This window comes from Microchirus variegatus (genome assembly GCF_963457635.1).
Source record: "Microchirus variegatus genome assembly, chromosome: 10".
Classification (NCBI taxonomy): Eukaryota; Metazoa; Chordata; class Actinopteri; order Pleuronectiformes; family Soleidae; genus Microchirus; species Microchirus variegatus.
This window is the reverse complement of record NC_139811.1, coordinates 3,550,356-3,576,242: the sequence shown is the minus strand read 5'-3', so window position 1 is coordinate 3,576,242 and position 25,887 is coordinate 3,550,356. Positions and strand designations below refer to the sequence as shown.

The window sequence follows — 25,887 nt, the reverse complement described above, 5'->3', positions numbered from 1 at the left end:
GAACAAGGAGCCGTTGAAAATATTTGCAAACCTCTTAAGGAGTATTTTTTACAAATTTTTGTAATTTATGAAATGATACATTTGCCCTGATGCACTTTGACATAGTGCTGACTTTCTTCAAAAAAACAAAAAGTATCTTGGAATGACTTGAAATTTACCATGATAATAGTCAGTATCCCCCTGAACAAGGATCCGTTGAAAATATTCGCATATCTCTTAAGAAATATTTTTAATGAATTTTTTAAAAATCAGGAAATGATCCACTTGCCCTGATGCACTTTGACAGTGAACTGACTTTTTTCAAAAAAACAAAAAGTATCTCTGAAGGACTTGTAATTTACCATCATAATAGTCGTTATCGCCCTGAACAAAGATGCGTTGAAAATATTTGCAAAGCTCTTAAGAAATAATTTTAGTGAATTTTTGACAATCAGGAAATGATCCATTTGCCCTGATGCACTTTGACAGTGAGCTGACTTTAAAAAAAAAAAAAAAAAAAAAAAAAAAGTATCTTGGAACGACTTGAAATTTACCATCATAATAGTCGGCATGGCCCTGAATAAGGATCCATTGAAAATATTCCTATTTCTCTTAAGAAATATTTTTAATGATTTTTTGAATATTCAGGAAATGATCCATTTGCCCTGATGCACTTTGACATAGTGCTGACTTTCTTCAAAAAAAGAAAAAGTATTTCGGAATGACTTGAAATTCACCGTAATAATAGTCGGTATCACCCTGAACAAGGATCCGTTGAAAATATTTGCATATCTCTTAAGGAATAATTTAAATGAATTTTTGTAATTTAGGAAATGATCCATTTCCTCTGATACACTTTGACAGTGAGCTGACTTTTTTTCAAAAAAACAAAAAGTATCTCGGAATGACTTGAAATTCACCATGATAATAGTCGGCATCGCCCTGAACAAGGATCAGTTGAAAATATATGCATATCTCTTAAGGAATAATTTTAATGAATTTTTGAATATCAAGAAATGATCCATTTGCCCTGATACACTGACTTTTTTCAAAAAAACAAAAAGTATCTCGGAATGACTTGAAATTTACCATCATAATAGTTGGTATCGCCCTGAACAAGGATCCGTTGAAAATATTCGCATATCTCTTAAGGAATAATTTTAATGAATTTTTGAAATTCAGGAAAAGATTCATTTGCCTTGATGCACTTTGAGAGTGAGCTGACTTTCTTCTCAAAAACAAAAAGTATCTTGGAATGACTTAAAATTTACCATCATGATGATGTTGTGACTGTCAGCCACGGCAGCCAACAAAATCGTGGCGCATGTGTATTTCAAATTACCGTAACTTCTCACTACTTCGTACAATTTTAATCTTTCGAACTGCCCCTGAAAGCACCCAGTCATTACCGTAATGCATGTAATAGCATCAGAAAGCCCCATTTCACAGCTTTCAGGTTCGAATGATTAAAATTGCACGAAGTAGCGAGGAGTTATGGTAATTTGAAATTTAAAAGGGTTAAACTTGATTCTAGCTGAATAAGTTATATTATTTAGTTCTTATTCAGAATATAGTGGTTTATAGTTTGTTTCTGATATGAATTTGGTTGGAAAAAGGGTGGTGAGGAAAAGGGAGATTGGAAGAACACACTCCATTTCTGCTTGTGTCGTCCATCCAGAGGGGGAGGAGTCAGTCAGCAAAATATAACAGGTGCTGAGTGGACACATGAGGTCAATTTAGATCTCTCAAAGGCCAGTTGGAAGGAGGCGGTTGCATGGTGCAGCAGCAGCAGAAGAAGAAGAAGAAGAACCTGAAGCCCTGAAGATCCTCTCATGATTCTCTCCTCACAAAAGTTACCAGAGCTCTGGGACTACTTTCTGATTTATGTGTCCGGAGCCCTGGAGTTTAACCCCGACAGCAAAGACGTGGACCTGGGACTCTTTCCTCTCAGGATGAACCCCAACATTAAGAGCAGGTAGGTGTCGGCGACACGGGGACGACAGAGATGCTGGGAGTCTGCTTTGGGAGAAAGTAAAACAGCTTCCTCAGGAAAAAAGTGGACGTGTGTTTTGTCAGATCGGACATAATAAGCACTGATTTGTTATAGTGAGTGAGTGAGTGATGTAAGTGCAATGGGTCGGATATCTTTGAATTCTGTTGAGCAAGGTTTTTTGGGAATAGGGATTGATGCTTTTTTTACACACCCTGTGTCACGAGGCACCAGTTATGCTAGTGTTTTTTGCTTGTGTAGTCAGTTTGTGTTAGTTGGTTTAGTCCAGGGCTATTCAACTAAAATTTCTAGAGGGCCAGCTTTTCGGAAGGTTGTCCAGCCAGTGCATGTACAGTAAATGGATACAAACAGATGCAAAATGTTTTCAATTATTTAGCACTTGTGTATTGAAATAGCTGCTAGTTTTGTGCTAAAAAGGTAAGTAACAAAACCAGCAACATTCAGGCGCAATACAATTAGTTTATAGTGCAAAAAGGTTACAGTTACAGTATCACCAACATCTGGGTACAACAGTCACAATTGGCTCTTACAAAATAAGAGGTAACAATATAAACAACATTAAAGGGATAGTTCGGAATTTTGGACATAAGACCTATTTTCCAACTCAGCCGGTGTGATGGAGACGTCTGGAGACGTTTTCAAGAAATTTCATTCAGTTCTTCTAGTTGCCGAGTTCACTGATGCTATGGCTAGCGCAAGTCAATGATACAAGTTAGCATGGCATTAGAAACACTCATACAGACTCCACAGTGCACCTGAGGCAAATCAATTGTAACGGCAGACTATGGATGTACATATCTGTGTTGATAGAATGTTTGAAATAAAACCAACCTTGCAATTTGAAGGATTTATGTCTCAGCAGCAGCAGCAGCGCGTCATACTTCCAGCAGCGGCGGACTGATTCCGCTGCCGGAAGTATAGTGCTGAGAAAGTAGTCCCTCAAAAATCCATGCGATGCAACGTTAGTTTTGTTTTTCAAATATCATTCTATCAACACAGATATGTACATCGATAGTCTGCCGTTACAATCGATTTGCCTCGGGTGCACTGTGGAGTCGGTATGAGTGTTTTTAATGCCATGCTAACTTGTATCATTGACTTGCGCTAGCCATAGCATCAGCGAACTCGGCAACTAGAAGAGCTGAATGAAATTTCTTGAAAACGTCTCCAGACGTCTCCATCACACCGGCTGAGTTGGAAAATAGGTCTTATGTCCAAAATTCCGAACTATCCCTTTAAGGTGCAATGGCCACAATAGGCTATTTTTGCAGAAATATAAGTAACAGTACCAATAATATTCAGGTACAATTACAACAGTTAGCCCATAGTATATATATAAAATATTCTGGTACATACATGGGCTGCGTCCAATTACAGCTGTACTAGTATTTGCTAAAAAGGGACGCAAAGTGTCAGAAAGTGTCAGAAATAGGCGAAGCTATGGGTTTATTGGCTTTTTAATAATACATTTATTATTTATGGGTTAATGGGCCGCGGGCCGGTCCAAATTGCTTGAAGGGCCTGATCTGGTCCCCGGGCCTTAAGTTGAATAGCCCTGGTTTAGAGTCACGTTAAGTTCATGTCACCTTTTTGGTGCTGAGTTTGATTTTCACTTCCTCTTTTATTTTGGTAACGTTCATGTCTTCCTGTTACGCTGTCACCTCGTCGTCGTCGTCCTTGACACATCTCCCCTAACTCCCTGATGCACTTCACCTGGTGATCCTTCAGTTATCGCTCACACCTGCCCTTGATAGTGTCCCCCAGTCCCTTTCTGCCAACCAAGTCCAAACCATTCCGTACATACCAAACCGGACCGTACCATGACGGAAACGCAGCTGTAGAGAAACCAAATGCAGTAACACGTGAAAGTAACTAAGATAAAACGGCAAAAACAAGCTAATGCAGGAGGGAAAAACAACAGACAACCAAGAAATAGCATTCAAACAAGTAACAAGAAACAAAACGAACACAACAGAGAGTAAACACACACAAAGGAGGCGGGGCTTATCAGACACAGGTGAAACACATCAGGGTGGGATTAACTCCAAAGTAAAACAGGAAACAGGTCCAGGAACAGATGACTCAGATGACTCAGAAGACTCCAGCCTCGCGTGGACGACGTCGACAGGTAAACGGCTTTTTTTGTAACGTTTTACGATGCTGTTTGTGCGACAACAATGAACAAAGTCGTGTTAGAAGAAGAAGAAGCCAAAACATTAAAATGGAAGAGTGACAAACAACGTGTTAGCAGATAGCAGGAAATATGCGTTTTTAGAAATAAGAAACCCTATTTTTGCACAATGGCGCGTCTGCTTTTTCCAGGTAGAAAATCCCAAAAAAGCCTCAAGTCCAAGAACACATGCACATAAGATATCATAGATATAATATCTTATATTATCATTAAAACATGACTTTCTCAGACTGTAGAAAACAACGGTTCTGACTTTGGGAGTTCCTTAGTGGGTAAAAACAATGACTGTGCTGTTTCTCTATAGCTTTGAGTTATTAAAGGCCTTAAATAACTGCCGGGGTTTTTGCAGCTGACTGAACATTGGGAGGAAGACGAGGTCAAGGAGTGCTTCTATTTCAGGCTCTTAGGTGTTCAAGGCCAATGATTTCCAAGAGTCCAACATCTCCGTCTCAGGCCGAGGACGATCGCGCGTCCAGATGCAGAGCGCGGACGCCGTCGTGCACGACCACGAGCTGTGTCGACACATTCACTCCTTTTAATTTGAGGGAATTGATCCTGGAAAGTCCTTGAAAAGTCCTTGAATTCGACGTCAACCCTGCACTCAGAGGTTAATTGGTCAATCTAAACTGACTGTGGGTGTGAATGGTTCTTAGTCTCGATGTGACGTGTTTGAAACGTGTCATTTATCTGACCTCACACAGGTCAGTGTGTGTGTGTGTGTGTGTGTGTTCTTGTACTTGTGGCATACTGAGGACCAGTGAGGGGTTTTTAACCAACAAAGTGAGGTCTTTTTTACGAAGTGAGGACATTTTGGCCAGTCCTTACTTTGTTTTCATTCAAATCACTTCCTCAGCCTGTAAACGTGCTATACTGTTAAACTATTAACAGAGGTCCTCAATTTGGAACAAAAACACTTTTTGCTCTGGGGCTCCACCTGCAGACATTGTATGGTACTGCACCCAGTAGTTCTTTATAGATGTCATTCGTGAAGTAGATATTTGCAATTGTGTCGATTTATAAAGTGAAAATGCTGGTCCTCACTTTGTCAGCACCTTGACCCGGTCCTCAATATGCAGCAAGTACAAGAATGTGTGTGTGTGTGTGTACACCTACATTACCTCCAGATGGTCTCATTAACAGCTTAACTTCTGACACTGGAGTTAAAACTGCTCTTTGACACCTCGTCAGCTCCTCTGTGATCATGTGACTTGCGTCACCGTAGCGTCACACTAACTCTTAATAATGACTGTTTTGCAAAGTTAAAAAAAAGTTTAAAAACAAATGGAGAAGAGTGTGGAAAAGCACCAAAAGAGGTGCGATCCTAACCCTCCACAGCTCAAAGTTCCCGATCACATTTTGAAGTCCTTCGAAGCTCATGTTCTACTTCTTCCTCTTGCATAAGGAACATATAATGAAGCTAATTTAAGCATAAATATTAGCATGCTTTGTCTGAGTCTCTGTCAGCTCACTGCTGCTTGTACCCAGCGTCTCAGACAGCTGTGGCAGATGTGAGTGGATGCACTCTGACAGGTTATTTACTCGCCTCTCTTGAACTCTGGTGGAAACTCACATCACATCACTCACTCACAGTTTTTTGCTGTGACAGAGGAAAACAAGCGCGCTCTTGTTCGCTCGCTTAGACTCAGCATCTCTCACCGTTTATCTGGGACACTGCTGTGATTAACGTTCAACATTTGCATCGTCATAGTTTCTTTTGAGGTCAGTATTCAATGAAGCTAATTATACGACGCGGGACAAGGTTTTTTCTGCATGGAGTTAGCATGTTCTCCCCGTGTGTGCGTGGGTTTACTCTGGGTTCTCCAGCTTCTTCCCACAGTCCAAAAACATGCAATATGGGGATTCAGTAAATTGGACATGCAAGTGACACCCTCTGTCCTTAGACCCTCTGTCCTTAGACCCTTTGTCCTTAGATCCTCTGTCCTTAGACTCTTTGTCCTTAGACCTTCTGTCCTTAAACCCTCTGTCATTAGACCCTCTGTCCTTCGACCCTCTGTCCTTAGACCATCTTTATTTAGATCCTCTGTCCTTAGACCCTCTGTCCTTCGACCCTCTGTTCTTAGACCTTCTGTCCTTAGACACTCTGTCCTTAGACCCTCTGTCCTTAGACCATCTTTATTTAGACCCTCTGTCCTTAGACCATCTTTATTTAGACCCTCTGTCCTTAGACCATCTTTATTTAGACCTTCTGTCCTTAGACAGTCTGTCCTTAGACCCTTTGTCCTTAGACCCTCTGTCCTTAGACCTTCTGTCCCTAGACACTCTGTCCTTAGACCATCTTTATTTAGATCCTCTGTCCTTAGACCATCTTTATTTAGACCCTCTGTCCTTAGACCTTTTGTCCTTAGACCATCTTTATTTAGACCTTCTGTCCTTAGACACTCTGCCCTTCGACCCTTTGTCCTTAGACTTTCTGTCCCTAGACACTCTGCCCTTAGACCATCTTTATTTAGATCCTCTGTCCTTCGACCTTCTGTCCTTAGACCATCTTTATTTAGACCCTCTGTCCTTAGACCCTCTCTCCTTAGACCATCTTTATTTAGACCTTCTGTCCTTAGACACTCTGTCCTTAGACCCTCTGTTCTTAGACCTTCTGTCCTTAGACACTCTGTCCTTGGACCCTCTGTCTTTAGACCCTCACATTCAGTGAGGAAAAACTCCATAAAACCTTGTTCAAGGGGAAAATTGGGAGAAACCTCAGAAAGAGCCATGCACATAAACAAGTTCAGTCAATTACAAACAACATATTTACAAAGAGAGGAAATAATAAAATACAGAAATGTAAAATGTAGAAAATAACGGAAAGTATTTAGTATTAAGTATAGTAAGTATTAGCTAATCTCAGAGGGATATTAAGTAATAATATATAATATTCTAACTGTGATAATAATGATGTTATTTATTCTGGACTTCCGGACTTGGGTATAATCCTGTAGCTGCTGTGCACACCTGGAAACACACACAGTCTTAATCCTCTTATCCTGTGTCACAGTGGATTAGGATCACTGGTGAACTTTAATCTTAAGGTCTCTCCAGATTGTCAGTGTGGTTCAAGTCTGGGTTTTGGCCGAAGCCACAGAGTGACATCCGGAGTCAAGCTGCTTGTTTGGGTGCGTCTGGGCTGAGGAGTATTTGCGGTGTCTTTAACGGTGTCTTTAACGGTGTCTTTAACAGTGTCTCTGCCTGGACGTCACTCAGAGTTTTGGCTTTAGGCTTTTTCACTTCAACAGAGATGCAAACGAATAGCAAAGGAGTAAAAGTAAAATCAATTATAAGACCAGATAAAACGACATCATGGTAGTTAGATGAACTAGTTCTTAGTCAGATCATTTACTTGGTTCAGGAGCCTGGACATTTGGACTTGACTTGAGAATGTTTGTTGGACAGTTAAAAGAATTAAGGAAGATTCCGTTGGTTTCAGTCTTGTCTTATTTGAATACAGTCGGAAATAAAACTGTGACAACTAATCTCGATGTTCCCCACGAAAATCTGTGGGATATATTTCACCCTTTTTAGAACCCACATTTCTTGTTTGTCAATGTTGAGTCAGTGATTCCACACATTCGCTGTGATTGTTATTGAAAATATAAAGTTAATTGATGACCATTTAGTTTTGAATCTACACTAAAAAGCTTAAATGATAAAGTGAATGTTGTACTTAATAGATAGACATGCAGTACTCACTAGGGCTTCAATTAGTGAACGTATGGTCTGGTCTGGTATGGAATGGTAAAGTCCTTGGTCAGGCTTGAGTTCTGGACCGACAACAGACAACAAAGGAGGACACCCAGCAGCTCTTTCTCTCCTGCTCAGTTTGTGGCCGTTTGTCTCAAAGTATTTCCGCTCGAATCCGCTGAAGTTGAGAAGAGATATGATTTTGCGACGTCGTCAGTTGGAAGATTCTTACCAGTTACTCCTTACGGTTACTCACAGGAGGACAAACTTACCCATAACCCCACAGGAGCTAACATCTAGCAACATCTAGCTTGTGTGAACGACTGATGCAAATGGTTGTGGCACTAATTTATTCATCTTGTAGGAATGCTTTCGGCCAGTTGTTTCTTCTTTATTTTCCACAATGATAGATACCAACCATGGGAACATTTACCCCTGGGATAAAGGCAACATATCTGCATCTGTCTCAAGGTCCAATGTCCCTTTGGATGTCATGTATGTTGGCGGTGTTTCATGACAACGAGGGATGAATATGTTGATATGTGAGATGAGTTAAGTTATAACAGTTGTAAATCTCGTGGTACTGTGATCCTTTTTCATGGCAGTATTTAATGGAAATACCCAGATAACTATCTACCTCATATACAGGAAACTAGATTATAATTAATAACTTGAACTTCTTGAGGTTTGCTAGAGATCGAACCAAACGGTGGGACCACGATATCGTACCAGAGAGACTCTCTGAGACAGCTGGAGGAAACTGTTTTTTTTTTACGACGCATCCTCTGACCTGGCGTCGTCCAAGCTCCTGCTCCTGTTATTATGTTTGTGATCGTCTCTTACGTTTAACAGACTCGCTGACAATCAGCTCCACCACCCCCCCTCATCAGGTCAAAATCAATGATCACTAATGGGATTTCAATTCACCCCCATCGTCGACCGCTCTGGTCACTATTCCCCCGTGGTGATGCTCCATCGATTTTGCTGGAAATGACTTCATTGGGTTTGATTTTCTCTGGGCGTAAGATGTGGAATCTGAGGCAGAATGCTGACTGGTTTCCCCCTCGGGGGATCGAGCTTGTTGCTGATTTTTCTTCTTCTTCCCTCCGTCTCAGACGATTGATCGTTCCGTTCCTATAGCTGACTGTTCAGGTGCAATAGTGGTGTCAAAAGGACGATACGAGCTAGAGTGCGCTTGTTGCATTAAGCTGAGACTGACTCGATTGTTTTCATGCATTTGAGAACTAATTAGGCGACTGAGGAATTCCTAGCTCGTGCATTTCACTTTCCACATTCCATTCCATCGTTCCATCCAATTCCACCCATGGAGAACCAGGGGTGAATTCCAATTCCTTACTTAACCCTCAATCTCAAAAATGCGCGCTCCCTCTAGTGCATTGGTTCTCAAAGTGCGGCCCGGGGGCCAATGACGGCCCGCAGAAACATTTCTGGCGACCCACAATGAATTTACAGTTGATAGTTTTAATCCAGGAGCTACTAAACTTGTTAAATGTTTATTGGACATTACTGGATACAGAACAATAAGTGTAAACAAAAATACTGGGTATTTACCTGATTTCTATATGGTGCATTTTAGTGTGTTATTGGGTTATAAGCTGGTAATAAGCAGGTAGCTACAGCCCCCAATTACTAGCTATTTACCCAGTAAATATATGGTAACAGAAATGTGTTACTTGGTATTAACCTGTAATTAGAAGGTAAGAACAATGACCAAAATACTGGGTAATGCTTAAATTACATTATATTAGCGCTTATATTACTTAACACTAAACTGTAGAACTGCAATCTGGTCGGTTGGGTTCCTAAATTGGCCCTCAGGTAACTTTGAGAACCCCTGTTCGAGTGCAAGTGCCCGATTCTCAGAAAAATTCAGTTGATGGCCAAGTTTAAGGGCTGTATCGCCCTCAATATTGAGATTTTCCGAGACCACCCTTGGGAGCAAGGGCTACCCAGAATGCATTGGGTGTTTTGACATAACAAAGATGGCGCCAAAAGCAGCGAAACAAGAGATAATAGGGATATAAAAATGATGAAAACCATTGTATTATCTTAGTTTAGGCCCATATTATGGATTACTGACGTCATTGTTGGGTAACATTTATTTTTATTTTACGATCTTTTGTCAATAGTCGGCCGGTGCGGACAAGCGATGGTTTGCTATGGTTTACTTTTCAATAAGTCGTGGTGTGTGGTAACTGTCAGCTGAATATTTGTATGAGTATCATCTTATAACTAACTGGAGTCAACAGACTGGACGTTATTCTGCCCCCTACAGTCTGAAGACGTATCTGCATTTAAGGGGTGTCCCATTTCTAAGTGACAAAATAACCCTCAACACTTGGTTTTGAGGGCCAGTTAAGATTAAGGGTTGAGCTTGAGGGTTAAGATAGGAATTGGAATTGGGCCCAGGAGTCAGGGGCCAGACCACCAATGGAGGAACAGGGCCAACCAAACAGGAGATCGTCTGGAGGATAACAGGCTGACGGTTGCCAGAACCAGGAGTTCAGACCAAGTATCTAAGCCACTGAGGTTATTGAGCTTCTAATCCATAGCTTACCATTAACCTCCTTTTACGCTACTTTGTCGGGCAGTCGGTCTCTTTCACCTCTGGACCTCTGGAGGGTTTCTTAAAGTCTCCTTAAATGCAAATTAAGGATTGTACTGAACTGTAACGTTGTCATTTGGCCAAACCAAAGTGTTAGGACGACGAATTTAATGAGTCCTTGAAAGGAAAAGAAAAGAAAAGGCATTCAAGCTAAAGGATCCAAAAAAAGGTCAGACTTTTCAGGCACAGGACTTTATTCAACGCGTTTTTACATTTTACACCAAAAAAACAACGTAAACATCAGATTTATTAAAAGAAACGGAGGGAGAATTTGATATATTTCCTGAAATTATGTCGTCTTTTGGCCTAAAATAACTGCTAAAAGATGCTGAAAAATGTTTTCGGTTCTAGTAATCGCTAATGTTACCTCAAAAAAGTCCAAGTTTCGCCCTTAGCGACAGCTGAAAAGCAGCTGTGGTCTATCGTTGTGGACGCTCTGTGCACATTTGAGTCAAATGAATATTCGTTAGAATTAAACGACACACTTGTCGTATTGTTTTAAGAGTTGTGAAGGTGGAATCCTCCACAGTGAATTAGCTCTGGAGTTTCCTCAGGATGGACACACACTCTGTTGGGGTCTCTTCCACACACACACACACACACACACACACACACACACATGCATGCGTCTTTGCGTTCGACTGCAGGCCTGTTTGATTTCTCCGCGTGGATTGGATAATCCCATAATCTGATAATGACATGCTGTGCAGATTTGCTGATTAAACTTGTGAGGCGGATGGTTGTTGCCATGGCTGCCGGATAGAAGAAGAAGAAGAAGAGAGTCAATCTTGGTGTGTGTGTGTGTGTGTGTGTGTGTGTGTTTGACTCTTGATGTACACACACAATGATGATGTAACCATTTTACTGGTTAGCACAGAGCTTATGTTCAGTCACAGTCGTCACCTGGTGATGGTGAGGAAACCGCTGCTTTTCAGACTCACAATAAAAACGCTAATATATAATAAATAAATATAATAAATACAACCTCATTCTTCTTAAAAAATAGAAAAACAACAGTTCGTTATGTTCCATGTCGTCACTGTCCCTGTCATTAAGCGGGAATTAACTAATACAATATACAGTATAATGAATATTCAGCTAACGACTGTAAGCTTTATTCATTACCACAATTTGTTCTGTGACCACTTCCTGTTAACGCTAACAGTCGTGGAATGACAATTTAAAATAACATTTAAAAAAAAAACATGAATTTAATTTCATAAAGTTAACGAGTAAAAGGAAAAATATCCTAAAAAAAATGTTTTTTGTTTTTTTTTTAAAGAAAAATGACTTATTTTGAAAACCTAGCTAGAAAGGAAGTGGTGCTATGCAGAAAGGATCCTCACAGCTACTGAGTGTATTTCATATCATATTTCATATCTTATAAAACACTAAATGTAATGGGTCTTTATTTTATAAAAACAATTACAACATAATTTAACAAATAATAATAATAATAATAATTTTGTCATTAATTGTTTTTGACAGGAAGTTGTCAATAAATCTTAAATCTGTGTTTTTAACATTGTCATATTCATTTTAAGCACAGAAAACCAACGTTACTGTATAAGTGATAAATATGACGAGTTGCAACTTTTGTAAATTTTGAATTTTAACCTAATTTCAGTAAATAAAACAAAGTATAAATACTGTAAAACAGGTGTCACATTACTGAATATATATATATATATATATATATATATATATATATAGTATATCTATGCCAATGCACTTGAGTTTTACTCAATGAAAACACAACAAACTAACTGCTGTTAATGAGCGAAAATATCAAATCATATAATCCTAATGAACGTTGTTGTGCATGGTTACAGAACCGCAGCATAATCTGTGCTAATTGAGTAGCCCTCTTACATCGAGGCCTATATTTAGCGCATTGGTGGTGCCATTATGGATTTGTGGGTATTATCCTTTTGACCATAAGCTCATCATCTCTTCATCGATTGGCACTCTTCATATCTGCCGTGGGCAGCGGTCGCAGTGGTGGCGCAGCATGACAGGAAACACGGCGGGCCGTCGTCGACCATGAGGGTCAGACAGAGACCGAGCTTCTCCACTCACAGAGAGAGAGACATGTTCCACAGGTTGAAAATCCCTCTCGGTTGCGCCAGGTACGTCTTCAGCTGCTTTGTGCTCATCATGGATGTGTGTGTGTGTGTGTGTGTGTGTGTGTGTGTGTGTGTGTGTGTGTGTGTGTGTGTGTGTGTGTCAGGGACCGCGAGGCTACGCTGAGTCCTTTGTTTGCAGTGGTGTGACAGACTTTTGTGATGATTTTGAAATAAGAGTGTGAGTGAGTTTTCTGGGATCGGTGGAGTCGTCTCTGATGAGCTGAAGTTGGACGCATGCATAAAAAGGGAGCTCCTTATTGAGCAGCACAGCTTGCAAAGTAGCGATGGGATCGGCGGTTCATTTGAGTGTACTGAATCCGAAGAATCCGTTCGTTAAAATGATTCGTTCAAAAGATCCGTTCACCGAATCGTTCAGTGCTTAGCAGGAGCCCAGTGAGCCCTGCTAAGTGACTCACGTCCTCCCTGAGTGCAGTTCACGTTCACGCCATGGGTCATTGAGTGAGTGACAGTGCGAACGAGATTCACGTCCTCAGCCACAGTTCACCAGTTCTCTGTGTCAGTTCGTTCGTGAGATTCACGTCCTCGGCCACAGTTCACCAGCTCTCTGTGTGTCAGTTCGTTCGCGAGATTCACGTCCTCAGCCACAGTTCACCAGCTCTCTGTGTGTCAGTTTGTTCGCGAGATTCACGTCCTCAGCCACAGTTCACCAGCTCTCTGTGTGTCAGTTCGTTCGCGAGACTCACGTCCTCAGCCACAGTTCACCAGCTCTCTGTGTGACAGTTCGTTCGCGAGATTCACGTCCTCAGCCACAGTTCACCAGCTCTCTGTGTGTCAGTTCGTTCGCGAGATTCACGTTCTCAGCCACAGTTCACCAGCTCTCTGTGTGTCAGTTCGTTCACGAGATTTACATCCTCAGCCACAGTTCTCCAGCTCTCTGTGTGTCAGTTCGTTCGCGAGATTCACGTCCTCGGCCACAGTTCACCAGTTCTCTGTGTGTCAGTTTCGTTCGCGAGATTCACGTCCTCGGCCACAGTTCAACAGTTCTGTGTGTCAGTTTGTTCGCGAGATTCACGTCCACAGCCACAGTTCACCAGTTCTCTGTGTCAGTTCGTTCACGAGATTTACATCCTCAGCCACAGTTCTCCAGCTCTCTGTGTGTCAGTTCGTTCGCGAGATTCACGTCCTCGGCCACAGTTCTCCAGTTCTGTGTGTCAGTTGTTCGCGAGATTCACGTCCTCGGCCACAGTTCACCAGCTCTCTGTGTGTCAGTTCGTTCGCGAGATTCACGTCCTCGGCCACAGATCACCAGCTCTCTGTGTGTCAGTTCGTTCGCGAGATTCACGTCCTCAGCCACAGTTCTCCAGCTCTCTGTGTGTTCATTCACGAGATTCACATCCTCAGCCACAGTTCACCAGCTCTCTGTGTGTCAGTTTCGTTCGCGAGATTCACGTCCTCAGTCACAGTTCACCAGTTCTGTGTCAGTTCGTTCGCGAGATTCACGTCCTCAGCCACAGTTCTCCAGCTCTCTGTTTGTCAGTTTCGTTCGCGAGATTCACGTCCTCTGCCACAGTTCTCCAGCTCTCTGTGTGTCAGTTTCGTTCGCGAGATTCACTTCCTCGGCCACAGTTCTCCAGCTCTCTGTGTGTTCATTCGCGAGATTCACATCCTCAGCCACAGTTCACCAGCTCTCTGTGTGTCAGTTTCGTTTGCGAGATTCACGTCCACAGCCACAGTTCTCCAGCTCTCTGTGTGTCAGTTTCGTTCGCGAGATTCACGTCCTCAGCCACAGATCACCAGTTCTGTGTCAGTTCGTTAGCGAGATTCACGTCCTCAGCCACAGATCACCAGTTCTGTGTCAGTTCGTTAGCGAGATTCACGTCCTCAGCCACAGTTCACCAGTTCTGTGTGTCAGTTCGTTCGCGAGATTCATGTCCTCAGCCACAGTTCACCAGTTCTGAGTGTCAGTTCGTTGGCGAGATTCACGTCCTCATCCACAGTTCACCAGCTCTCTGTGTCATTTCGTTCGCGAGATTCACGTCCTCAGCCACAGTTCACCAGCTCTCTGTGTGTCAGTTCGTTCGCGAGATTCACGTCCTCAGCCACAGTTCACCAGTTCTGTGTGTCAGATCGTTCGCGAGATTCACGTCCACAGCCACAGTTCACCAGTTTTCTTTGTCAGTTCGTTCGCGAGATTCACATCCTCAGCCACAGTTCACCAGTTCTGTGTGTCAGTTTGTTCGCGAGATTCACGTCCTCAGCCACAGTTCTCCAGCTCTCTGTGTGTCAGTTCGTTCCCGAGATTCACGTCCTCAGCCACAGTTCACCAGTTCTCTGTCAGTTCGTTCGCGAGATTCACGTCCTCAGCCACAGTTCACCAGTTCTGTGTGTCAGTTGTTCGCGAGATTCACGTCCTCAGCCACAGTTCACCAGTTCTCTGTGTCAGTTCGTTCGCGAGATTCACGTCCTCAGCCACAGTTCACCAGTTCTGTGTGTCAGTTCGTTCGCGAGATTGACTTTTTTTAACAATATCATTTTGACAATTCCAATTACAAATGTATTCACTATAATAATAATAACTATGATGATGATCATTGCAACAGCTTTTAAAAGCAGAAGTCTTCACAGATACCTCATCATATACCTTATTTATTTAGATATCCTAATACGTGGCTACTTTTGTGATTTTGCTGCCTTCTAATATAATAGAAAACATAGATGTTAAGTGTTGAATCAAGCACAGTTTAGGACCCATAAAGTCTTGAAAGATTAAAAATAAACAAACAAAAACAAAAACAAATCTATTTTTGGTTTCTTCTCCTTCCCTTTTTTTTTTGGTGAACATTTCGTGAGACGCTTATGTAAGAGTTTGAATATGTTACTGAAGGTGGAGGCGCGAGGAAGGAGCGCGCGCGCGCAGGCTGTTGCTGCCTGTAGAGACAGACAGACAGACAGACAGACAGACAGAGCGTTAGACAGGCGGTCAGAGAGCATCATGTGGCTCAGAGGCTGAAGGCTGAGAGCTGGAGCAGCAGCAGCGGCGCAGCAGCGAGTCAACGACGGCACAGCAGCGGCGGCTCCATGCGTCAACATGCCGACGTTCTCAGTCATGTATAAAGGAGCAGTGATCATCAGCAGGTAAAGGAGTTTATATCAGTGTGTGTGTGTGTGTGTGTGTGTGTGTGTGTGTGTGTGTGTGTGTGTGTGTGTGTGTGTGTGTGTGTGCGTGAGTGCGTGCGTGAGAGAGAGAGAGCAGGTGTCAGTCAAGTGTAAAACAACAAACTCTCACGGTTCACGGTTCATAAAGGTGAAGTTTAGATGATGTGCGGTTTTGTTTATATGTGTGTGTGTGTTTGATTGATGTGTTGCTCGTGCAGCGCTCGCGCCTTAAGCTGGAAAACGCGGAGCTGCAGCTGACGGTGTGTGTGTGTGTGTGTGTGTGTGTGTGTGTGTGTGTGTGTGTGTGTGTGTGTTCTTGTACTTGTAGCATACTGAGGACCAGTGAGGGGGTTTTGAACAACAAAGTGAGGTCATTTTTACAAAGTGAGGACATTTTAGCCGGTCCTCACTTTGTTTTCACTAAAATCACATATTACTAGGTTGTAAACATGCTATTCACAATTTTTTTTAATTTTTTTTTAAAAATATTTTTCTATGATTTGGACCCCCAGAAAGCATCTCGCGACCCCCAATTCGCCAAAATCATTTTCGAAAAATATATATAAAAAAAAAAAAAAAAACTTTTTTTTTTCCTATGATTTCTGGGGGTCGCTAAATCATTTTGGAAAAATATATATATATATATAAAAAAATGTTTTAAAAAAAATATATTTTTCTATGATTTGGACCCCCAGAAAGCATCTTGCTACCCCAAAAAACGAGAAAACTACTTTTTTTCGCCGTTTTTGGTTCAAAACGATAAAAATCTGAAAAAAATCACTTCCGTTGTGGCTTTTGCATTTGTGTTGTGGATTTTGTATTTGTGTTGTGCCTTTTGTATTCGTGTTGTGGCTTTTGTATTTGTCCTGACACCTCTGGGCCACTGTACAAGAGTGTGTGTGTGTGTGTGTGTGTGTGTGCGTTCTTGTATTTCTATGGTTGTGTGTGTGTTCCATCCATATCTGTTGGTATTTATGACATTTTCCAGTCATATTAAAATGACTAAACTTGTGTTAGTGAGTGTGAGTGTGAGAGGTTGTTTGTCTCTGTGACCCTGTGATGATGGACTGATGTGCAGGATGTGACCCGTGACTCATGTGGAGGATAAAGAGGTAGACGATGAATGAATGAATGAACTTGTATTACACATGTTGCTGAACTTGTTCACTTCCAACCGATGTTGTTCTTGTTAAACAATATAAACTAGAAACAAACGTTAGACTCTCTCAAGAATGGGTGAACGTCACGTTGTAAATACCAACGTCTCGTGAACTTGTGCACTTTGACCTCTTCCTCTCCCTCTGCTGGTACAAAAACCTCACTTCAGTCCAGTTGTATCAAATCCTGGTGTGGTTTTGTTTGGCTCTGTGTGAACTCTAGGCACGAGCATTTCCAGCAAAAAAAAAATCTACTATTATTATTATTATTATTATTCCTCAAATATTCCATTTAGTTTCTTTCTTTTTTTTTAAGACTCCAGCGCTTTGGAGCTAGTGAGAATAATGCAGGGCTCACAGTGTGTTGATCAAAGAGTCAGAGACGTGTCTGTGTGCAAACAGTGAATTTCATCTTTACATGTGTATGTGTATATATATATATATATATTGTCTTAAATTGTGGCATTGGAGTTATTTAGGTGCTTTTAAGTTTTACTGTTATATGTTCTTTTAAAGGGGACATATTATGCAAAATCAACTTTTTAATCATTTAAATCCTGGTCCTCCTCAGTCTAAGTACAGCAGATAAAAACACGAGATGTTGACTTCCGCGCTCACTGTGACGTCACAATGCGCTAAATTCTTGGCTCCACAGTGCAGCACAGAGTTCTACACAAACTTCCAGCCTCAGAGGATTTATCTGTCCAGTGGATACATGTTATATATGACGGCAATGCGCCGGCTAGAGCCTGCAAATGATCACTTTTCCAAATGCTAACTGCCGTTAGCTCCCAGTAGCCTCTGTGGCTGACGTCATTTCCTGTCCCTTAAGTTCCGTTTTACTTTTTTTAAGGTGGACCGTTAAGGTGGACCTAAAGAGTTATTACTAAATAGAGCATTCTGAACAGGGCTGTTTTGGCAGAGTGATCAAACTGCTGTGGTGCTTCATCCTTATGGTATTTTGACCAAAGCATGTCACAGACATGTTCATTAAGACACCAGGGAACTAGGTTAACTTGGAGAAATAGGGTATAATATGATTCCTTTAAGACTTTAGCTGCTGTATGCTTTGTTTTCATGTGCAGAAATCTAAATCACAATAAAAGAACCTTGACCTTTGAACTCTCAATATATCATATTACTACGCAGAGATTTCTTTTATTTGGGAATATGAATTGCGGTTGAATAAAGTTAATATATTGTGTTATATTACAGTATTTATTATATAATATCATTATAATAGAATGGAATATTGACACTGAGACAAAAACCATGAGCCTGAACCACAGGTTACTCACTGTGCCTTCACATAATAACCTCATTCATAATCAGAAATAGATGTTATCGTCTGAGTTCCACGATCACACACACGTGCACAGCTGCAAACGACAGAGAAAAGTCACCGTATCCTCTCTTGTTCTTCATGTCTCCTTCTCTAACAGGACTCTGATGGGTCCGTACGGAGTGGACCGAGCGGTTCATTCCATGGAGTTTACAGACTGTGAGAATGGCCTGGGTGAGTCTCATACTGACATGCTGTCCTTCATCAGATGTAAGGAGATGTTAGTGCGTGCAGAGTCTGCCTCTGCTGGATGTTGTCACAGTCACCAATACTATTTCATTCACAAATGTGGAAAAAATAAAAGTGGAAAAAACACACAAATAATAAAAGATCACACCTTTAAATAAGAAAAAAACAGGGACAAAAACATGCATACATATAATACCAATACTAATTGTAATGTAGACATTGTAATAGTACAAAAAAACAACAAAAACAATTGTTATATTGTTTTATAATTAATGAATAAGCTGTGCAGATGCTCCATGTAAATGTGTAACTTCACAAACCCAGGAAGAAATGACGTTGAACGTAGCTGCTGATGGTAGAATCTTTAAAAAGTGTCATATTTAATCTTGAAATAACATAGTGTTCAGGACATACAATAACCTTCTCTTACTCACCTTTCCTTGTAAAGAATGTTATTCTGGATATAAATAAAATTATTATTTAGTTTTTTCCGGACATTTCCCGTAGCAGCTAACAAAATGCGTTCAAGGACGCTAGTAAATTAACTTCTGTGGGATCTACAGTGTGTTGAGCACATAGAGGAGCAGCTTCAAGATGCATTCAAGGAACCCCTTAAATGTCAAGATTTCTGCAAACACACAAAATGCAGTCACTGATTTGTTTTGTATCATTTTCATATCGTTTACATTTGTTTTCATTTTCATATGCACCTTAAGCCAAATTTTCTTATCTGCACTACTTACACATACTGCACTACTTTTATATATATTTAAATATATTTATACACAAAAAACGTATATTTATATACTGTTGTTTTCAAACTCATTGCTGCCTCTTATTTCCTTTAGCGATTGCCAAGCAACAATGTTTCGTTGCCAGTTTTTCACTGTTGTGTTCTCTGTGCAATGACAATAAAAGGAAGTCTAAGTCTAAGTCTAATTTTAATATATTACGCGTCGTCACGGTAACCGATCAACGTTTTATAATTAAGCAAATAATCACATGCTCCCTGTTTGCTAACACGATGCACAACTAGCCTCATTATCCTCCATTATCTACTGCAGCTGTGGAGCCTGATTTTAAACAACTGTCATTCGCCGACGTCCCGACTTTTAAAGGGATTTTCTCCGCAGAGTCGTCAGAGCGCAGGCGTCCTTGTTGAGTATCAGTGTTTTTGCCTGGGAGGAGGGAAGTGGGTCACGCAGCAAAGCCCTAACCCACTTAACACAGCTGTGTTGAGAACGTCGGCGCTGCTGTTGTTTACGCCTGCCCACGCGAGCACAAGCGGCTTTTGTGCATGAGTTTATTTGCGTTCAGAGTGAAAACAACATCATGCCACAAACTGTGCATTTAACGTCACATATACTAGTCTGTTTGATGTAGTGTTTTTTTATTTATTTTTAGTATGTTTGGAGTTTTCAACCTCTCAGTCATCACAGATATTGTATCAGGGATTTGACTTTGTGCCGATATCCGAGATGGCGATATATATAGAGAGAGATTAATGATATATATATTCTCTTCATACATTTTCTTCATTTTGCAAAATAATAAAAAATGCAAGCTGGAGAGGGTGCAAGCCTCATATTGTGTTTGAGTGCTGTAATTCCTTGATAAACACGGGTACCAGGACGGCAGCGATCACGTGATTATTCGATCATTAATCGATGACTAAATTTAAAGTTACTAATTAATAACTGTTTTGATACTAGATAAATAAAAATAAAAACTTCTAAAATGTGAATATTTTGTTTTGTTGCCGGCCGATGGCCACATGGTGGTGAGATCGCAACAAACGACGACGTTGAACGCAACGCACCAGACTACAAAGGAGGACATCCAGCAGCTCGCTCTGTGGCTGTTTGTGTCAACGAGACGTCAAACTTTGTACGAGAACAGATTTCCACGGCACATTTACACCGATTGCAAGGCGGTGACGTTTTTCTGTTGCATCCAATCGGCTGACTGTTGTGGGAGGAGCCAGTCTAGCTCCGCCCCCACCGTATATACCATACCATTTTACTCTAGTGCCATACATGTTCTTCATGGTGACGGTCATTCCTTCATCTCTTCAGAGAACCACACGACGGAAGAAGAAGAAGAAGCGAGAATGCCTCTGTGTTCTTGTTTATTATGCTATCTTCAATTAGCATCATGTAATCCTTGAGTACGAGCTAATGTGTGTGAGAGCAGAGGCACGTCGTCAGCTACTTACGCATTAGAAAGATGTTTTTCTTCTTATCTGACGGCAGTGGGTGGAGAACGAGAAGCCAGAGGAAGGACTGAGATGAAGAAGAACGTTAAAAAAAACAATTTTCCCTGCACATGATCATTAGCATTAGCACCCACCAGCCCCCTCACTCCACTCCAGACCCAATTAGTGTTAGTTCGGTAGATACGTACATCCCAGCTTCAGCCTAAAGCTAATCAAGGCCTCGTCGATAGAGTCAAATAAGACTTTCCTCTTTGGAACGAACAGTATCTGGAAAAAAACATCTCAGAGATGACATTTTGAACGGGAACAGATGACAAGACGAGGATATGGAGGCGCACACGCTCACTGAAAACTTCTGCTGCTTCTGGGCATGAAAAGTAAAATAGATTTTAGCCGCTTGATAAAAGAGCAGTAACCGAGTGTGAGAAGTTAACGTTTTTTAAACGGCAGATTACACACGGACTGTACAACATGTAGAACATTTATTAAAATGTTCTATGTTTCTATGCGTTTATAATTTATTTTAGATAATTCCTATCTTCTTCTTCTTCTTCTTTATATGAGACTGGTGAGACTGGCCCTAGCGCCCTCTATGGACGAGCCTCCACTGCAAAAGTTCATACCCTTTAAAATTCATGAGATTACACATTTTGACCTGGTCGTTTGTGAAAGATCGAAAAAGTGGCAAAAGTGTGACGTCAAATAATTATTGAGCACTTGAGACGATATCTTTTACTCGTAACTGTATTTTATTTGTTTGTACATTGTAACGCTGTAACTTTTGCTGCCTCTTGGCCAGGACTCCCTCGAAAAAGAGGTTTTTAATCTCAATGGGACTTTCCTGGTAAAAATAAAGGTTAAATAAAAAAAATAAAAATCAAGCAACGTCCTCTGCTCTGAGGCAAGAAACCTTAACTCTGTGAAAACCTGAATGAAAACTCGTTCACACAGTTATTTGCTGCTCCCAAATCAAATGTGTGCAGTTTAACGATGACATGTTGACCACCTGAGTGAATTTGAACTAGATAGATGTATAAAAATTGTTATTTAAATGTCGTTAAAGGCACCAGAGTGTAAGATGACTGCAGGTTGTTTACTCTCACACCTCCTCTTCCTCCTCCTCCTCCTCTTCCTCCTCCTCCTCCTCCTCCTGAGTGTCCAGGGAACTTGGACCTCTAATGCCAGAGCAGTGAGAGTTGATTCATGAATGAACACATTCATTCTTGCCCCTGGAGACAGAGAGTGTCTGCAGAGTCCACTCTTATGACCCCTCCCAATCCTCTCCTGTCAGCAATACACTGATAAAATGGCAGCTCCTGATGAATGACCTTCCCCTTCCCATTCCCTCTGACCACAATATTTAAAATCCCATCTGTTCCAGGTGATTAATATTCATCTATGGGCTCTTATTAGCATTTGCTCTATTTGGACTCAAACAGTGACTCAGGGTTAGGGTTTGGAGTTAGATGATAACAATACAGGTAAAATAAACTAGTGGCAGCATTAAGTGATGCCTTCAAAGTGGATTTGCAAACTTGTTTTAATAACGACCACAATTGGTAAATGTGCAAGAATACCAGGTAACAGCAACATGGATGCAGGGTGTTAAAGTCTGACCTATAATACAGTCATCTGTATAAAAACTTTAAATAAAACTCTACTCCTGACAGGAATTAAAGTGATCGGTGGAGTGAAGGAGCTGACTGGAGAGGAGTTTGGAGTCTACGTCAAACGGATTTTACCAGGTGGCCTTGCTTCAAGTGACGGTAAATACGATTTCTGTTCATACGAGTTCTCGATGAACTACACATTCCATTAAAAAGCTGTGATGTCAGTGATTCCCATTCGTCTGACCTCTGACCTCTAACAGGGCACCTGCTGCCAGGCGACCAGATCTTGGAGGTTAATGGGGAAAGTCTGGTCGGAGTGACAAGTGAAAGGTAATCTCTCAGTAATGTCATTAAATGTCCTTCTGTTTGTTTGAAGACGGCAGGTGGTGCCAACTTAGCGACTTTGTCCACGATAGCGACAAATCTAGCGACTTTTTCTGGCGATATTAGAGACTTTTGGAGACCGTGACGTTGGCACCATCTCGCTGAAGCTCAATTACAACCCCCCTCCTCACGTCTCGTAATCGTTTTATAGTTTTGTTTATTAAAAAGTATAGCTACTTTCCTTACTGAGGAGTTGCTGAGTTACGACAGCGTTTTCTTGTACGCGTCTCTTTGTTTTCGCAGGGCCGTGGACGTCTTGAGAGCGGCCTCTGCGACCAATCACATGCGACTTCTCATAGCCAGAGACGAGGAGGCAAAGTAAGTACTATTGGTGCGCTCCATTCGTGGTCGGGAACTCCGAGGTCGACGTGGGTTTATCTGTAACTTTGTCCTTGTGTTTGCAACTTCCTTGTGTGGTTGATCACCAGAGTATGTTCCCATTCAATTTAGGTAAGAATCTACCAACTTAACAGAGATTTGATCGAAGTAGGGTTAGGGTTACGGTAACCCTTAAAGGTGCCATATGTAAGAATGTGGCCAAAAACGGTTACTACATTCAAATTCAAGTCTTTTAAGTTTTGTTTTCTGATGTAACTGGCAACCCGTGGTTGCTCGGCAGCTGAGACTCTACTCGACTGCAATGACTGGTAGACGGCGGTAGGTGGCGCCACATGCCAAAACATGATTTCAAAACATAAACATGATTTGCAGTCTGCAAAACATATTTTTTTAATGCAAATATTTTGTCTGTACTGTTGTTGTTGGTGAGTTCAGTTTGTTATATGAACATTATTCCTGAGTCTCTGTGACATATAAGGAGGATTTTATGGCCAGTTGCTTTAGATTTATTACATAATGCACCTTTAAACCTTGGTGGAGGTCTGTACTCTCTGGGTACTCTTGTTTCTGTCTGATTTTGTTATTTATAGATTCATTTTGCATCATTATTATGCTTTTTGATCGTATGTGGACCCTTTGAGGTTCATATTTGGGCTGACAATAATATGCCAAGCAGGTCTGTCTGTGGTTTCCATGATGGACCCACCTGTGTTTGTCCACGTCAAGCTCATGCCCTCTTAGAGTTCACTTCCCAGGCTAATGAGTACTAAGTGGGTACTAAGTGGGCTTGGGCTTGAAGTGGACAAATGATGCAGTTCCCATATGGTTTCAGGAACACGCCCCCCCCCCCCCCACATGGGAAGTCCATGTGGAACCAAAGACAACCTTACGGGCCACATATAGGGGGCGTGGTCACTCCCAGCGCCGCAGACCTCACCTCATCTTCCCTCCAAATCCACTTCAGACGACTTGATCCTCAAGTGTGAGCTAATGACTACAAAGATGGTGGATTTGCGTTTGGGTAGAAATGAAATGAGCGCCGCGAAATAATGTGATGTATTGTGATGTGATGTGTGTCACGTTAAATCCTCTGAGAGGAAACGGTGAAACAGGCAGGATTTACTGCACCTTCAGCTGTTCAGAGAAAACAGAGCAAATGGTGAAAAGTCAGCCGTTGCAGCACGGCGAGCGCACACGATTGAACCAGGTGTTTACATTAATGATGGCGCGGGGACGTGTGCTGTCATGTATGGTGTGATTACAAGGTGATTATGTCTCTTATGTTGTCATGGATTCTTCCTGAGGGAAGTGAGGGGAGCTACCACCACCACCACTCCACCCTCACCTCCTACCCCGTCACCCCGTCGTTGTCTTTGTGTTGCATGCTAAAGGAGAGTCAGCAGACCGAGGGAGGAAGAGAGCTTAACCCAGGGCAGAGCTCCTGACAGGATGAGCCGCATGTGCTAATCTGTGCTCTGTGCTTAAACTACCCTGCAGCCCACAGCAGAGGAGGCAGGGGGCTGCAGAGGGGAGAGGAATTATGCTTATGTCTGTCTATAAATACAAGTCAAACTAGCTTAGCACAGATATTATGTATAATGAGATGGAACCAATGCACTCTGCTGGTGCATCACACCAAGGAATGCATCGAACTGTGCATTGAAAGAGAAACAACTCTTAAAACAATGCATGTTTTGTTTGTTTGTTAGGCTGTATATTTACTATCTAATGTAATTGTAGGCCGTATATTAAATAACTAATGCACATCTAGGCTGTATATTAACAATCTAATGCACTTCTAGTCTGGATATTAACAATCTAACGCACTTCTAGGTTATATATTTACTATCTAATGCACTTCTAGCCTGTATATTAACAATAGAATGCACTTCTAGGCAGTATATTTACTATCTAATGCACTTCTAGTCTGTATATTAACAATCTAATGCACTTCTAGGCTGTATATTAACAATCTAATGCACTTTTAGGCTGTATATTAACAATCTAATGCACTTCTAGGCAGTATATTTACTATCTAATGCACTTCTAGGCTGTATATTTACTATCTAATGCACTTGTAGTTTGTATATTAACAATCTAATGCACTTCTAGGCTGTATATTTACTATAAAATGCACTTGTAGGCTGTATATTAACAATCTAATGCACTTGTAGGCTGTATAAATACAAGTCAAACTAGCTCAGCACAGATATTATGTATAATGAGATGGAACCAATGCATCGACGTGTGCACTGAAAGAGAAACAACTCTTAAAACAACGCGTGTTTTGTTTGTTTGTTAACGCCTCGTTATCCTCACTGCTGATGCCTCTCTGTTAATGAAGCTGTTAAATTAGGGTAAAGACTTCCCGCAGAGCTCCCCCATTAACAACATTGGAGCAGTCCACTTTGCTCTAATGCTCTAATAATCTTCAGAACTGAAGAATCGAAACATCTTGAAGAGAAACTTCAAGTCCAGACTACTTTGGATAACGACGACCTGGATCCACACACACACACACACACACACACACACACACTGACCACCTGCTTATCTTGCAGTTCCGCTGTTGTCAGTAGAATTTCTGTGGGTTATGAAAGCGAGAGAGACGTATTTCATGCCGAGTCTTTCTCACAAACACAACAGAACAGAGAAGACGTTGTAGGCAGGACATGATCGTGTTTTGTCAGGCGAGTTAAAGCGAGTGGAGCTAATAGGACATGAATAATGCATCTCATATTCTTATATAAATGAAAAGAGACGCAGCAGAGGAGCAGACTCTGCAGCAGCAGCAGCAGCCTGATGATGAAAAGAATGTCTGACGTGTGTCAGATTATGAAGACTTCTTCGTTCTTGGGATTATTTTCATTTCTGCCTGTGCCGGTGCTGTCTCTGCTGGTGACTGGCT

At 41.5% G+C, this 25,887-nt stretch overlaps 1 protein-coding gene across 1 annotated transcript in view; it reads left to right on the top strand.

Annotated features, from left to right (window-relative positions):
- Window positions 1-1,811: 1,811 nt before the first annotated feature.
- LOC310933330 (syntaxin-binding protein 4) overlaps window positions 1,812-25,887 on the top strand; it is a gene marked incomplete at its 5' end in the record, with an annotated part of 42,179 nt that continues 18,103 nt past the window's right edge. Inside the window, 5 exons of the mRNA XM_083896796.1 lie at window positions 1,812-1,954; window positions 18,343-18,416; window positions 22,317-22,412; window positions 22,517-22,586; window positions 22,884-22,958. Of these exons, the coding sequence (XP_083752922.1) occupies window positions 1,812-1,954; window positions 18,343-18,416; window positions 22,317-22,412; window positions 22,517-22,586; window positions 22,884-22,958 (458 nt within the window). The remainder of the gene's footprint in view (window positions 1,955-18,342; window positions 18,417-22,316; window positions 22,413-22,516; window positions 22,587-22,883; window positions 22,959-25,887) is intronic.